Source organism: Phalacrocorax carbo, chromosome 4 (genome assembly GCF_963921805.1).
Source record: "Phalacrocorax carbo chromosome 4, bPhaCar2.1, whole genome shotgun sequence".
Taxonomy (NCBI): Eukaryota; Metazoa; Chordata; class Aves; order Suliformes; family Phalacrocoracidae; genus Phalacrocorax; species Phalacrocorax carbo.
The window spans coordinates 51,856,704-51,873,637 of NC_087516.1; the positions used below are offsets into that span (position 1 = coordinate 51,856,704).

The 16,934-nt window shown below is 37.1% G+C and overlaps 1 protein-coding gene across 8 annotated transcripts in view; it reads left to right on the top strand.

Moving 5' to 3' along the window:
• Positions 1–16,934, top strand: part of CCSER1 (coiled-coil serine rich protein 1) — a 733,964-nt gene that overhangs the window by 445,658 nt on the left and 271,372 nt on the right. For all 8 annotated transcript variants that reach the window (XM_064449956.1, XM_064449958.1, XM_064449955.1 and 5 more), the window contains exon 9: positions 13,161–13,238. In XM_064449956.1, the coding sequence (XP_064306026.1) occupies positions 13,161–13,238 (78 nt within the window). The remainder of the gene's footprint in view (positions 1–13,160; positions 13,239–16,934) is intronic.

Here is a 16,934-nt window from a genome sequence, read left to right on the forward strand (position 1 = left end):
AGCGTGTAGCATGTGTTGAGAAATGAGGCACCTTCCTAGGCAACACTGGTTTATCTAAAGGCAGCATTTACAAACAAATCCTTCTTTGATAGTCGACACACATCAGCTGAGACAGCACTGGGGCAGCATTAAAGAACACTTGTAAAAATTTTAGCAAAACAATTTTACCAACAGTAGTGTACCAATGGGCTGATTATGAGCCAATAAAGAGGGTTTATTCAGTAGATTGAATTTATGTTATGGTATAAGCTGACTATTAATGTTTCTCAAGTGCCATAGGTTCACCTTCATCTCTTTTTCCTTCTTGTTTTCTGAGGCAAAATTAGATTTTATTCCTTTTTTGTCTGAAAAACTCTACAAGATAGTGTCAGGGTGTCTCTCTAGACTGGTGTAACATAATTCTTGTGCTTTTATGAATATGTCGTAGTGTGGGTTGTTACTTCCCTTCTTCAAACAGTTTTATGTAACAGCTGCTTATGGTCATGATTATAAGTCACGTTTTTGGTTCCTTTATAGCAGTGATCTGGGGACCGCGGCAACATGTTTTGTTTATGATACATGTCAGTGGGAAATAGAGGTCTAGTCACCATTTCCTTAAATGGTGAGAAGTCATATTTTTAAAAGGGAGGAAAAAAGAGAGATCTTTTTTCAGTACTCTTTTCTCAAGATCCTGTAATGCTTCTAGAAATAGTAAGAAAAAACTTAGTTCAGATTCTTTGTGCCTATGCATCATACCAAGAACTAGAATGTAATGGTTACTTTCCTTGTACACTGTAAGAATTGTTAGTATACTTTGCAGGTGCTTGGAAAAGTACAATTTTTATACCACGATTAAAATATTTTGCTATGTGATTTCATTACTTTCATCAATTGAAATCAAAACGTCAGCGCTATAAATGCTTGACTAAGTTCCAGCATGCCAATGATTTGCTGTAGAATACGTAACAGTCGCACAGCTTTCATGAAGTCAAACTCTCATCATTGGGAAAGTTTCTGTGTTAATTAAAGGAATGTTTGAAAGACAAGGAGACTAATATGTTTCTTTCCCAGCTTGTGCTGGAACATCACCGTGTCATAGTCTGTCAAGTATTAGCAAAAATATGAAGGCTGGTTTGGATTGCTTTGGTATTGTAAAAGTGAAAGCAAATTTTGTTGTCTGATCAAAACTATTCTGCTTTGACAAAGCAGTGCGAAGCTGCTGAATATTACTCGTGAGCCTTGCTTAGATATGCAAAAGTATTGGAATATCATGATAATGGATATGAAAGCGGGTTGGTTTTGTCTTACTGAGTTCATTATTATGTACTTCATATTTAATTTTCGGTCTCTCGATTGAGGTGGGTTGGTAAGAGTGGAGGGCATGAGTGATGAACCTAAATTCGCAGTGAAAAAGTATCTACTTTAATAACTTTCAAGTGTCAATTATTGGCAAAACCCATGCTGTGGCTTCCCCTGTGAGCAAGTTCACAAAAGCATAAAAGTGCCCTTTGGTCCTTGTGTAGGCAAATAATTGCCTAGGAAAGTCTTTGCATTGCATCTGAGAACCTGGTGTAGTGACTGAAGCTTTTTCCACAAGAAATACCGCTAAATCCTATTCTGTGTTTGTCTCCTCAGGCTTTTATTGAAGTTCTCTGTTTCCCTGTAATTCTTTGTGCCAAACTTTCCCATAAAGTCCTGGAACATCCTTCTGGGCTCCTAAGTGTTACCTGGGCTGAAGGCGCTGTGCTATGTGGCTGGGCTGGGCTGGGCTGAAGGCAGTGCACAGCTGTCTGCAGCTGCCCGTCTGACTGACATGGAGCTTGAAGCTCATGCTGAAGCCCCTTGCCAGGTCCTTCGCATCTGTCCAGTGACTTTCATGAAAATTACAGAAACTTTAATTTTCTAACTCTGTATCGACCACTGTAATAAAAAAATACTACTGAGGAATAGATGGACAGGCAACGTGATCACTTCCAGTGTATGCATATGAATAAGCATGCTGATTGGGCTGCATATGAGTGCAGGACAAAAACAAGTCACATAGTTGTCCTGTTCTGGTAGTGCTAAACCCAAACGGATGCTTCTATCCAAAATACTTGCCAAAACATACAAATAATTTATTGAATAATTGGCATAATGTCAGGGGGGGAACAGCTCAAAGAATGGCAGCTGTGGCTTGTTTTCAGTACTGCTAGGTATATTTACAGTGATACAGGGATCATATGTCGCTGATATCAGTGAATAAAGCTGCAGCCTTATTTATCACAAAGATTGGTACATGTTTTGTGGATTTCTGTGGTGGCAGCAGTTATTTGATTTATATGATTTTTTTTCTATTCATTTGACCATCAAAAGATCAAAATATGCCCCATGCGGTTGTTGGTGGGATGACTTGAAAATGACCCTTTTGCTGTTTGTTATATATGCTTCTAATGCCACAATCGTGAATCTCGTTCCTCAAGACACCACTCTGTAAAAATATTGTAAACACTTAGCTCTGTGAGGTTTAATTAATGCCAGAAGCCTTCAATAAACATCAGTTGCAGTTTGGAATGTGCTGAGTTAAATTCCTGCACTCTGCCTAATGCACATGCAGTTAAATCTATGTGTAAGGTGGCTGGTACTGACATTAATCACATCCCACGAGTGTCCCTGTGTGCACAGAGGGAAAGGAAACCTCAAACCAACAGAAACATTTGACAGGCAATGCATTTAAACATCTCCGCTTAAAGACCTAAAGGACAAAGAGTGTAATATTAGCATTTCACTCGGTAGGGAAGAAAAACATAATGAAAAGATAACGAGTGCCTTTGATACTTCCAAAAGTTAATAAAATAACTTCCCTAAGTTCCCTAACTTCCCTTTATATGAAATGTGTTGCAGAATCATCTGTTAGTTATTGCTACAGGATTTTTGTAATGCTGTTTTTTTCTATTGTATTTCTTTAACCAGAGAGTTTTTCCTTCAATGAATACTGATAGTCACCAAAAAATGTGGAAGAAGTTAAAGAAAGAAAAAAAAACCCTTCCAAAACAGATGTTTTGGAACAGACTGTGAAATTCTGTTTGTGTACCCATGCAGAACCTGGCAGCATTCAAAATCCTGTGTGCCATGAAAGTGATAAATGTGATTGCTCTAAAAATGGATAAAGGAAGAAAAGAACCCAAGGTTATAAACTGTGTGCTCCCTTTGTTTATCGAACTTGATAGTTTTGTGTTCATTTTGATGTCAGTTTTGTGTTGTGTGTCAGCACAACTCTGCCAGCAGAATCATGAGCATACCAACTAGAGGCGGTGTTGCGGCAGTATATTTTAATGAAACTAGAAGTGAAGGAATAATCTATCTAATCCATTTCTCCAAATTTATTCTCGGAAGAGTTAATTCCTGATATGCTATGAGAAAATCAGTGTGCTATTCCCATGAGACAAATACTTGAAGTAAATACATTTATAACCTTATTTAAGGTTTAGGATAGTAATTTTCTAGCTTGAAGTTCTTTCTAAAAAACTGAACACTGGTTTGTTTGGCTTATAAGAGTTTAATTACAGACTTTACATGTCTCATTTCCATTTTCAGCTAGTAAACTTAGGAAAAGCACAACTTAAATGAGGTAAAAGCCTCGTTATTCTTGATGATCAAGTATTTTACAGCTGATGGGTTAATAATTGCTGTGTAAAAGAACAGTAGCCAGTTTTACATCTTCAGTGAGGCTATTAAATACTGTACAGTTAAGTAAATGAGAGCTGTAATTGAAGAGAATTTTAGTGCCATATCTGTGATGTCCATTAAAAAAAAAAAGCTGAAATATTGTGAATCAAAGGTGTGCAAATTGGGTCTTTGAACCTGAATGTGTAGTCCGGCTTTGCAGTAATCTCGCACATAATTGTACTGAATCCTGTTCACTTTGTGGACTCTGAGAAGATAACTGAGCCCAGAATTTCATATCTAAAGCAAATGTCTTGAAGTTTAATGGTGTGAGGAAGACTGCTTTTGTGCATAGGACTTAAGACTTGGACTGTGAATCTATGTAGCACTTCATAACTCTGCAGGTGGCTTCATGCACAACCTTGAAAAATAAATCACCTATTGACTATTTTTCTTCAAATATCTGTAGGAAGATCAAGTCAATAGTGCTAATGGGTTGTGGGGTTTTTGTTGTGGTTTGTTTTTTTTGTGTGTGTGTTTGGCTGCTATAAGGCTTAGTATCCCTGTATCACAATTTCTGAATTATCAAACTGGGATAATATTGTCTCCTAGGGTTGTCTGTTGGGTGTCTTGTAGTTTGGGACAGGATTGTATTTGTCTACATGGTCCTAGAGGTGGTCTAGCAGTGACAATCTAAGGATGTAAGGTTTGAGGGTGAGCTCATCCTTTATTAGATGAGCAAATATAAGACTGAGGATATCTTCTTGGACATCTGTGTACAACCATAACACATATTAACACTAACAACAATGCTTTTTAAAGGTTCAAAACTGTACTTGCAGAGATAATTTCTGCATGATTGACTCTGCTTCATGTGTCAGCCTTTCGAAGGTTTTTATGACTGCGCTATGACTTGTTTTTTCTTCCCTTTCAATAACTCTCAGGTTTGGACATTTTTTTGTTGTTGTTGTTGGGGGTGGGTGTTAAGACTGGCATCACTTGTTATGAACACACTATCCATAGAGTGTGACCATATACATTTTTTATTGTATTGCATAATTCAAATCATGCATGGCCATGTCTGGGCCATATATGAAAGTGTGATTTGTAATATTTATTTTATTTTAGAGATGTGATGACTAGAAAATGTTCCTCTATGCTTTCAGTGATGTGTGTACATGTACTTATGTCTTAAAGTAGCATTGATTTATTATGGGAATCAGTGAGGAAATGACTATTTGCTGTACAGCTTCACTGAATGAGTGAATGATAGGAATAAACAATAACCAGGTATTGCTTTAAAATATAATTTATAAATTGTAATATCACCTGTAAATGGAATCTTTGAATTTTTGCTGATGCAACAGATAAAACAGGAAATAATTAATGAAAACACATTTGTTTTTCAAAAAAAATTCCTGACCAAAGAAATGCTATGTTATTTTTTAATATACCATAAACAGATATCTGCCACTGTGTAATGCTATATCTTAGAGCATCTTCCAAAGATGCTTTTGAATAAGAAAGTTGAAAGCTCAGGTATGTGTGCGAAATCCTTATCCTGAAACTCTGTAGTGGTCTCATGTCCCTGTAAACATTTAGTTCTAATTTTGCAATATATACACAAGTGGTAATCGTAAAGTTGAGGATACGGCATGGTCCAGTCAAATAAATGGGAGTCAAAAGATAAAATTTTTAAGGCTTTTTCCTCTTTCTGTCATTCATCAGCTAAGTGGACTAGAAGGTTCACTTGTTTGTGTGTCCTCTGTTACTGGTTAGATAGCCTGTGCTCTCAAAGGTTGGAGTCGTCTTTTCATTGGTAAGGTCAGACAGCACTCAGCAAAACAGAAGACTTTTTCTCTTGTAAAGCTTTGGGATGGAAAGTTTAAGAAAATACTTGGGATTATAAGGATTTCAAAACATCTTTTAAAATAATTGTAATAACCCCTCCTAGCTAGGATCTACTAACCTTTTCATTACTGCGGGTAAGGCTAGCTGGCATGACTGTGGTGGGGATTGTAATTCTATTAAGATTTGAAATCTTCCTAAATATTGGTCACCTTCAAAGAGCTATTATGAAATTAATACACTTTTAGAAGTTGGGGTTTTTTTCATTGAAGGTATTCAGACTTGGCAGTAACTAATTATTAAAGTATTGCAAACTGCTTGGAGACAGGCTTGTCTTAGCCGTTCTTGATTCACAGCTGGAGACTGTGTTCTGATAGAAATCCAAGCAGAAGGGACGTCATCTTTCATTCCAGATACGATAGTTACCAGATGCCTGGGACTTTGCCTTTGTTTTTTACAAAAAAAAAATAAATTATAATGTAATATCTGAAAAACTCTTTTGGTTTGTATGAGAGTCCTATGTGAAAACTATGAAGTGTTCACTGAAATTCCATGTTATTTGGGTCTTTGTCATTTACAGTGATTTGACAGAAATAAACCCCTCAATGAAACCTCTGTGCATACTTAGGCGTCTTCTGACCAAGTTCTCTCTTGCTTTTCTCCTGGAAAATGGGCTAGTGCCCTGGTGGATGATCACACCCATTTGCTGCTGTGACTCCAGAATAATACCTTCAAATTTGTTGTGGCTTTTTAGCACCTTAGTTCTTAGAACTTTATCTGTTGGGTGTTGAACCACACTGTAGCTGCTTTCTTAGCCTGTGCTTAAGAGACAGCTGGGCTTTCTGCTGGGCTTCACAAAGCATTTTCAAGTATGATGTGATTCAGCTGTACCACAGCTGATCACTAGAGCTGTGCGGTATATGTTATGTTTTCTTCCCAAACTGAGACTCAAACCAACAGGGACTCAATTTCTGAGGAAAGAGCTGTCATATAATCAATTCTTTAGCTTACTGTAGCCTGCAAATTAGGTAGAATAGATGTTAGAGAGCAGTTTTTTGTGCTACTTGTTATCCCTTTGCTCTTATTGCCTAACTGCTGCTGTTGATTAAGTTTAATCCCAAAGCACATCAGAATTAAAAGGCTTTGCATTTTTATAAGTCTTCTGAAGAAAAGCTTTTCTCCCCCGGTTCTGTGGCAAATAGAAGTTGTTATTCACAGCGGGGTTAATGCCTGAAGCAAGGGAAACAATTGCATGTAAGTTGTAAACCTGACTGCAGTGCTGATGCTGACAATTGTAGGCTGTTTTGCATGTATTCTGAAAGAAAACCCGAATAAAACAAATTTGTCGTCATAAATTTGTACAGACTATAAGAGAGTTGAGAGTTGCTTGAGTATAAAGAGATTTGAAAGCAAAAAGTTGTGAGTTTTTTTTTTTAATGTAAGTAAGAATAAGGTGAAACAGCTGTTAGGAAAAAAAGATCTTTAATATGTTATCAGCTAGACAAAATAGATTCTTTAGCGAAGAAAGCCACAGCTTTCTGTGTCTAACAGACTCCTGATTCCTGCAATACAGCTGGAATAGTAAGTTTTGCTTTTTGATCTCGTATGACCATTTAAGGTAATTTTCAAGCATTTTCTTTTTGGAATTTGCAATTAATCCAAGCACCACAAGTGGTCACCGTGCTGTCACTGATAGGGAATTGGGTAGGAAGAATGGTCACAAAAAATAACTTCAACCTATTCACAGTCAAAGCTACGAAAATAGTTTTAACACTGTTCTGTTTGGAGAAGGAATGTTATAAAAAGCCAGTCATATGTTTCAAGATGTATTAACCTATAGTGATTCCCTAAATATAAGTAATTTGGTAGTAACTGACTCTACTTTTTGTCTAGTAGCTGTCTTTCAGTGGTGAAGACTAAGCTAATTTTTCACTTACTATTTTATATTTCACTTATCTATTTTATCTGTAATGTTTTTACATGCATGTGACCAGCTGATGCCTGTTTGCCTATTTCAGCAACTCTCGGTGACTTATTAGGAATGTAGTAATAAAATAGTAAGTATATAAACAATGACACTCTTGTAGTAGAGGTAGTTTGAGATATAAACTACATGTGAACTTATTCCCATGTGAAGTAATAGCTTTATTGATCATGGTGTAATGCTTTTCACTAAAGCTGTAGAATTACTTCAGTCAGAAATCTCAGTAATTTAAGCAACAGCCAACGATGGAGAAAACGTCCTTCCACATAGTTTTCATCTCTCTCTCCACCCAGCACACACACACTCACACACATACGTACACAGAAGGGAGAGGTTTTGATGAATGTTGCTTGCAATGTTGCTATGAGTTATCTGACTTAAAAATTGCCGATGGCTCTTCTTGCCTTGTCACTAATTAGGGTGAACCCAGGGAATGAGAATTTTTCATGCACTTATCCCTGTCACCTTGCAAGTGTACTCAATGCTATTTATTTTAATAAGAGGGAACAACAACACACAGAAAGGAGAGATGTTAATTTATGCTCTGTCTTAAAAAGTCACCTAGAAGTACTTTCTCTGGTCTTAAAAATCTAAAAATATTTTAAAAATAAATTTTTTGGTCCCTTCTTGGTCTTTAGAGATCCAAGGGCACCTGTTTCGTTTACCCTGGAAAGAAGGAGGATAAGGAACGATCTGTTTGCAGTCTTTTTACTACCTAATATCTTGTAGACTAGGTGGAGCAAAGTCCTCCGAGATACATGCAGTGAAAGGGCAGAAAGCAGGAGGATGGAGCAACCTAACCTTCTGTGAGTCTATGAAATATCTCAAAAGAAAAATTGGGGCATTAAGGAAGCACCTTATACTGTGTTTTGACTTTTGCAAAGTCAAAACATACTCAAATTACAAATTACATTTCAACATAGACTTATGCTTTTGCTTTTGGAAACTTTTTGGTAGTTGTGGAGAAGGTATTAGGGTGCAGCATGCGTAGATAGTGGTATGAAGACTGTGTCATGTATGGAAAAAGTGACTAGTTATGCAATTTCACTCTGAAGCTTCTGAAAGAAAATAACTTTGATGTTTTAAAATGGCAGGAAGGTCTCAAAGAGGTTTCAGAACTTGAAAAAATGCTTTAAAATTTTACTTTATAATGGTAACTGTCTCTAAGAGTAATGATGTGATGGCAATTGGAGGCTGCTATGGGAATATATGTCCAAGTAACTTATTTTTGTTATGAATTAATGTTAAAGCACGCTACTTGGCTTCTAAAGATCTTTTATTTGGCTGATTTGCTATAACTGAGAAAAAGGGACAGGTATTGAATTCCAGAAGTCCTTATCCAGTACCTGGGCACCTGGAAGTTGGTCAGTCTTTCCCATTTGTATTAGTTAGCTTAATAAAAAGTAAATAAAAGATTGCCTTCCATTTCAGATTGTCTTTCTCATAGTGCCACAGGCTGTTGCATTTGTGGCAGCACTGCTGGCATCTTGTCTGTTCCAACACCAAAGACCAAAGTAACTGCATGGACTCACGCATATCACGCAGCATACTAGGTAACACATTTGCAAAAGCAAAATTAATTGATACCTGGGCATCAATTATTTTAAAGTGACTATTCTTAGTAAAGTTTTGAAAACAAAGTATTTGAACAAAGGTGCAAGTCTGCAAGCAATCTTTCTTCATTGGAGAACATGACCTCCCTGCAGAGGGTTTTTGGTTGTACCTGGGAGCTGGGATCTGTGTCTGGAATGCTGTGCTCTGCATGGATAGGAACAGAAAGTCTATGGCCAAAAGCAGTGTTGTAAATATCTAGGGATATTATCAAATATTTAATGTAGTTTGTTTTTTAGTAAAATAAAGTGTGAGTTGATACCTTTTTTGGCGTAGAAGTGGATTAATATGTATTTGTGTGTGAAGATCTGCTACACTTTTACAGAAACAGTTACACTGAAGTTTTGCATTTTGCTTGCTTTGTACACTATGCGATATTTTATAGATATAAAATTCACATTACAGTGTAACAATTTTTTTCCCAGCATTTTGTCACATTAGTTCATTATAAAGTCTGTCTATTGATACAGTCAATGCAGCATGAAATCATATTTAAAGTATCAACTTATCATTTTAAGAAGTGTTTTTTATATTGGAAAGAACATTTTATAGTCGTTTTTGATATCTAATACCTTTAATATTAGTAAAATTACCTCATAAACAAAGGTATGTCTTTTGGAACAGCTACTTCACTCTGGCAACAAGAATTCTAGAAGTAAAATAGTGCAAGGTAAGGAAACATATCTGAGATGAAGTTGAATGACTATTAAGTGTAAGTACCCTTTTCCAGTAGGATGCGGTTTTGTGACAAACTAAGTTGTCTACATTACCGAATGGAAAATAGTTATGTCTGTGATATCAAACTTCTTAGTATCATAGAATGATTTGGGTTGGAAGGGACCTTTAGAGATCATCTAGTCCAAACCCTTGCAGTGAGCAGGAACATACTCAGCTAGATCAGGTTGCTCAGAGCCCCGTCCAACCTGACCTTGAATGTTTCCAGGGATGGGGCATCAACTACCTCTCTGGGCAACCTGTAAAACCTGGGCAAACTGTAAAGAAAAATCTTTTTCAAGACTTTTGCTGCATCACTAGAAATAAGATAAAATACACTGTATTCCTCTTATATTTAATAATGTTTAAAATAATTTATATTATGACGGTTGTTTCACATCAACACAATTGAGAGTACTCATTTTGTAAAGAGAAGATACTACTTGTCAACATGGACGTCTGACTTCTGCTTCTGGCAAAGATGATAATGTGGAGTCAGAACTTGGATGTGCTAAAAATGGATCTCACTGTATATACACAGTTAAATGAGCACCTTACAGAACGATATGGATTTGATTATTCCAACCTTCCTAGCTTTCCCAATTAATTGCTGCCTTAATGAAGGTTTTGATTTGTTCTGGTCCCCCCCCAGTTACTTAAAAATATGTATTTGTGAATGCACAGAGAAATATGCAAATGTTAAATTTGATGAGATGCACAGTTTAATACTAGGTTTGGTCTAATCATAATGTACTTGAACATTCACAGAATCACAGAATGGTAGGGGTTGGAAGAGACCTCTGGAGATCACCTTGTCCAACCCCCCTGCTTGAGCAGGCACACCCAGAGCAGGGGGCACAGGACTGTGTCCAGGTCAGTTTTGAATGTCTCCAGGGAAAGAGACTCCAACCTCCCTGGGCAGCCTGTGCCACTGCTCTGGCACCTGAAAAGTAAAGAAGTTTTTTCTCATGTTTAGGTGGAACATCATATGCTCCAACTTGAGCCCATTGCCCCTTGTCCTGTCATTGGGCACTAATGAAAAAAGTCTCGTCCACAGTCTTGACACCCACCCTTTAGATATTTATAGGTATCAATGAAATCCCCCCTCAGTCTTCTCTTCTCCAGGCTGAACAAACCCAAGTCTCTCAGCCTTTTCTCATAAGGGAGATGCTCCAGTCCCCTGATCATCTTCACAGGTCTCCACTGGACTTGCTCAAGCAGTTCCCTGTCCTTCTTAAACTGAGGGGCCCAGAACTGGACACAGTACTCCAAACATGGTCTCCCTAGCGTGGAGTAGAGGGGGAGGATAACCTCCCTCGACCTGCTGGCCACACTCCTTTCAATGCAGCCCAGGATACCGTTGGCCTTCTTGGCCACAAGGGCACAGTGCTGGCTCATGGTCAGCTTGTTGTCCACCAGCACTCCCAGGTCCTTCTCAACAGAGCCACTTTCCAGTAGCTCAGCCCCCAGCCTGTACTGGTGCCTGGGGTTGTTCCTCCCCAGGTGCAGGACCTTGCACTTCCTCTTGTTGAATTTAATCAGGTTACCCTCGCCCAGCTCTCCAGCCTGTCCAGGTCTTGCTGGATGGCAGCACGGCCTTCTGGTGTATCAGCCACTCCTCCCAGCTTGGTATCATCAGTGAACTTGCTGAGGTTACAGTCTGTCCCTTTGTCCAGGTCATTGATGAATATGTTGAACTGGACTGGACCCAGCACAGACCCCTGGGGAACACCACGAGTGACAGGCCTCCAGCCAGACCCTGCACCATTGATCATGACCCTCTGAGTTCTGTTGTCTGATTCTCTGTCCACCTCACTGTCCACTCATCCAACCCACACTTCCTTAACTTGCTTGTGAATGCCTTTGTGAATGTCTGGGTTTGTAACTAGAAAATTCATGGAGGTTCTGAGCAGTGAAATGTTAGTGTCTAAATAAGAAAGTAGATATATAACAATGTCTGTTTTCTAAACATGTAAAAATGCCGGGGGCAGTGAACCAGTAAATTCAAACCTCAAGAAGATGAAGCTTTTCTGTCAGAAATGAGATTACTTTTTGCTATTAATTCAGTTTTAACTTGGTGGTTACATCAGCAAGTTTGAGTGCAAGTTGTGTCATACCAGTGAAGTGATCTGTCTGAATTCTGCTCTCCATCCCCTTGCCTCCAGTGTTTGAATAGTTGTAATATTGGAAGTAGGGTAATTTAGGTGGTGTCTTCGTCCTGCTGTTTGCATGCTTTTGGCCAAAATTCACTTGATGTGGTGGTGTGCGTCTTGCCTTGAAATGAATAACATTTGACTTTTAAAATATGTAGAAGAGATACTTATTAAGGGAAGCACAACTCAGAGAATAGCTGAAAATAATAACATTTCTATGTCTTTATTTCAGTAAAAACTGAGATTTATTCAACTTGAGATTCAATTAATTTGAAATTCAATTTACACAAATTGTTTTACTCTAATACATACCTGTCAGTAACATTAAAACATAATTTCATAGACCTTGAGGAATTTGAGTCAATGATAAGTATTTTTTAATTGATATAGCTGAAAAAATGAAAGTGAATTGGTAGATAGAAAAACATAAACCAGTGCAGTAAAGACTTTGTGTTCTCTGTTCATGGAACCTTCCTTTCCAGCATGCCTTTTCCTGCCTTATTCCATGAATTTAAAGTTGTTTCATCATATAATTTCTCATGGAAAATAGTAAGGGCTTAATGAGGATCAACATTTCTACTTAGTGACAAGTTTCAAATGAAGTGTCAAAGTGGTTTTTTTTGTGAAGCATAGTTATGTCAAAGTGGCCAGATCTCTTTGCTCAAGCCTCTCCCGGAGATTCCATGCCACACTTTCAAAAATGATTGAGGTACAGAGGGACAAGGGTGGGAAAAGCAGAAATCAGTACCATGCCCAAGAAATATTTAGGTTTTGCTAACGTGTTTGCATCAGGCAAGGGGGAAGTCATCTTGGTGTTGTGATCGGCGGTGGAGTTTTGCATATTCCTTAATGTTTCTTAAAAAAAAAAAAAGGTTGCTTTGCTGTGCTGGTGTTTGGAAAAGTCACTACTGCTGCCCAGTGCTTTGTACCTGTATCTGCTCTGGAAGAAAATTGCTTTGCATCACATTTTTGTGCCATCCTTCTTGTGGGCCCAGCTGTTCCGCATAATCGGACTTTCCAAGTCCAGTGTCTGTTTAAGAGAAAGATAAGTTCATAAAAGGAAGAAACAGTAAGGAAACCAACCTTCCAGTGAGAATAGTGCCACAATACATCAATTTCTGAACAGCTGTCCATGCATTAGCTTTGAACTTATCTGGGTATTTGTAGCTGCAAAGCCCAGTGAGGAAAAACATGACTCACCTATGATGTGTTATTTTGTTTTACAGGAAAAGGCTCAGTGCTTTCAGAAGGCTCTTGCTTCCCAAGCAGATAAATCCACGCAGACAGAACTCGTAGGCCACGATGTAAGTAGCTGTATCAAACAGTATTTTTTTATCATCTTTGTGGGTGTTCAAACTTCTGTCAGCCTGTTTGCTGCTGTTGTGTCCGTGCATTGATTGAAGGGGATTTACTGGAACACCATTCATCCTTAGCTCTTAAATGATTCTAAAATACCTTCTGAAACATGAGAAGATAATTACAACTACCTGCCAGCATACCAATGCCCTATTAATTTTATGCTTTACAAAGAGCTGAGAATTAACGTATGTGAATGTGGAGGGATGTGTATTAGCGGATTGCAATTTTTTTTTCAGCATTCATTTACACACTTATTGACAATTTAAAGAGGTTATTATATTTATAATCACCATATGCTGTCAAAAAAAAATTTGAATTTTGGAAGATAATGGAATAAATAGTTTCACCAAGTGATGGTAAAATTCTGTTTCTTGAAGAGCATCTGTCAGAAGTTCTGCTAGAAGGTGAATTGATAGTATGTATCCTCATGCAACAACATAGTCAAGGAAGATTCTTTAACCGTACAAATATATTTTTTCCTCAGTTTTTTTAAATTAAAGTATCCTGTCATGGCACATTGGTAGAATATGTGTAAAAGATTGATTCACTTGCTTATATAAGCCTTCTTGAATAATCTTCTATTAAGGATGCCACAATGTGGCACAGTCGTGTTGGGTGATTTGAGCAAAATGTAACAATACTTCTTACCGAAGACTGTTCTGCAAAATAAGGCTGTGGTTCTGCATTGGTGTATATCAACATGCTGCTTCAAATTTATAAAAAGAACACTGGAATTAAAGCAGGTTTTGAAACCTTCCTTTCAGTATGTTTTGTATCAGTGGAGCATTAAAGTTTTGTCTTCTAGACTTGGATAGTCTTCTGAAGATAGAAACATAAGAATTTCACATTTTACTCTCAAAAGTTCTTGAAGCATACTACACTTTGATGTGTTTAGGCTGTCTTTTAAGCTGATTCAAGCCAAGGGTATGCAACTTTTTCTGGACAACAATGTAGTTATAATTATTATTTTTATATGTGTTACTCAGCACTTGTGGGTTGTTTGGTTGGGGTTTCTTTGAGTATTTTTTTTAATTTAGGGCAAACGAGTCAATACTTCACTCAGTGTACTTATCTGCACTAATTTCTTGTTCACGGGTTGCCAGATATGAGCCCTAATGTTCCTACTGAGTCTGTGAAATAATGTCTGTTGGAATTTACTGAAACTGTGAGGTGTATGTGTGTAATGGTGAAAATCCCATAGTATTCCAAAATACTTGGAAACATTTTTATATGTTGCAATGCTATATCCCTTTCTTCTCGGACTAATTATCTTTAACAGCTGCTTTATTACATCTTAGATGTTAAATAAAGTCTTCCACTGAAAATGAGAAAAAGCAATTGGTAGGGTTGGTTTGGGGTTTTTTCTGGTTGTTTTTTAAACAGATGTGATTTATGCATCTGGTTGTTCTCTCCCAAATCAAGTATGCGGTATCTCATGCTGCAGGAATCTATTCTGCTAACAGATTTTTTTTTTCCTTTTTCCAGTCTGTGTTCCCTTGCAGGATGGGGGAAAGGAGGTCTTCTGCCACTAAAGTAGATTGCTGATACTCCAATAAAATTAAAATCTCTTCCCCCAAACAGATACAGTTTTCTGTCTGAGATCTGAATATTAAAAATAATAACAACAATAATTATTAAAAAATCCTTTCCTTTAGCAGCATTCTCTTCAACATTAGTGGAAGACAGGTTTCAGCCTCCCCTGGTAAAATGCCTCTACCACATCATGGTTGCAATCACCTATTTTCTTATATATATTATATATATATATATAAATATATATATATATTTCTTATATATATGCAATGCAAGAACAAAAGGAAATGTGGAATGTTTTTGTATGGAACAACACATCCACCTGTGTTTATCTGGTACAGAGTACTTGTGAAAATTGCATTACAGAAATTGTTTACAGAGAAATCTGAATTAATCTACAGGAATACAGTATGCTTACTATGATCATCATGAAGGGAATTCAGTGAAGAAGAATGTGCAAATAGAGTTACTACTTTTTGTAACATCGTTAAAAACTTTTTGTTGTCACCTATCTGTTAGAATGTGCAGCTTTTCTTCAAAGGATGGCTATTGCTGGTAATGATAGGTTCAACTGTGTTTCTGTCGAAACCAAGTGGCAATTATGTTTGTATTCTTTGCTTTTATATGACATTTTAAAGAGCAAGTTGTTACCCTGGCAAGTAGTATCTGTACATCGTTTTATTCAGGATGTGCGTGTGTATAACTATAAGAATAATGTGTTGATGTGAAATTAGATTAAATAGAAAAACACAAAACAGATCAGAAAAAGCAAGATATAATTTTCACCCCATTAGTCACACATTTTGAAGATAGCATACACTGAATACTTAAGATATCTAGTTTAACAGGTAAGCAGAAAATTTAAGTTCATTCCGTCATCACCACAGATTTGCAGCTGTAATTCCAAAAATATTAACAAAAAAAAAGTCATCTGTTTTATTTCTCCTTAACACAACTTTAGAAGCTAACAATAGTTGGATGAAAGTGTTATCAGGAATTTGCATTGCATTATTTCATCGATGTTGTACAAATATTGATATACACTCCAGAATGTAGTACTTCAGAAATCCTTAAGTTAGTGCTTCTGTGAATAGTTTGTTTCGTGCTCTTTCATATTCTTTTGTTTCACTGTATAAACTTAGTAGTTGCCTATTTTGCAGTACAAAAAACCTGAGACAGGTTAGCCCCAAAAGAAACCAATGCTCCCGGACAACGTCTCCAGTAGTTGAGAGGCTATTCTTTAGCCTTAAAGTTCATTCAGATGTGTCGTAAAAGTAAATGGGAGTTCTGACTTTGACTTATCTCGGCAAGGTATTAATCCTTTTGTCCATAGGGTCTACACTAATGAAAAAAAAAAGGCTAGAGGCTAATCTATATTTAGGGTGAAGAAGGAAGAAATACAATGTTTCAAAGGGAAGAAATGTTCCCATCTCTGTGGAGCTGTCCCGAAAAGTTTAAATGGTGTTGACTGAGTGTTTTGGCTAAGTATTTGAGAGGTTACCAGAATGGAAGTTAATATAGTGTATTTTATGCTAGTAGATATAACATGATTACAGTCAGATTCTGGCTATCAAGATGATCAGCAAAGTTTGGACCATGCAGTCCCCTGCATAACCTGTAAATTGCCGGATAATATTTCTGATAGATTTCTGTTTTCTCCCATGCAGCACACTGAGATTTTTCAGCTGAAATGGCTTTAGAGTACTGTATTGCAAGCAAGTGGAAGCTAAACTTTGTAGCAGTAATTTTTCTCATGAAGCACTGTTTGAACTGGAAAGCACACTGCTTAATCTATTTTCTGTATTAAAACGATCTAATATGACAATTATGGAATTAAAACATAAAGTTTAAAACAAGTTTTGTTAAGGAGGAAAAAGGTTTTCCGTGATGAGAAATGCTACAATTAACACGACCACTTTGCTACTTGACTAACTTGAAAGTAAAATAGCAAGCCAGATGCTGTGTGTGTTCAAGGGAAGTCATTAGAAAGTAATCCAGGTTTCTTAGAAACCTAATTGCTTTCTACTGCAGAATGTCAAGGGATTTCCACCTTATGATAGTCCTAAATTTAGTCTGTTTTCCAATATGTGTACTGAGAATAATTTAAA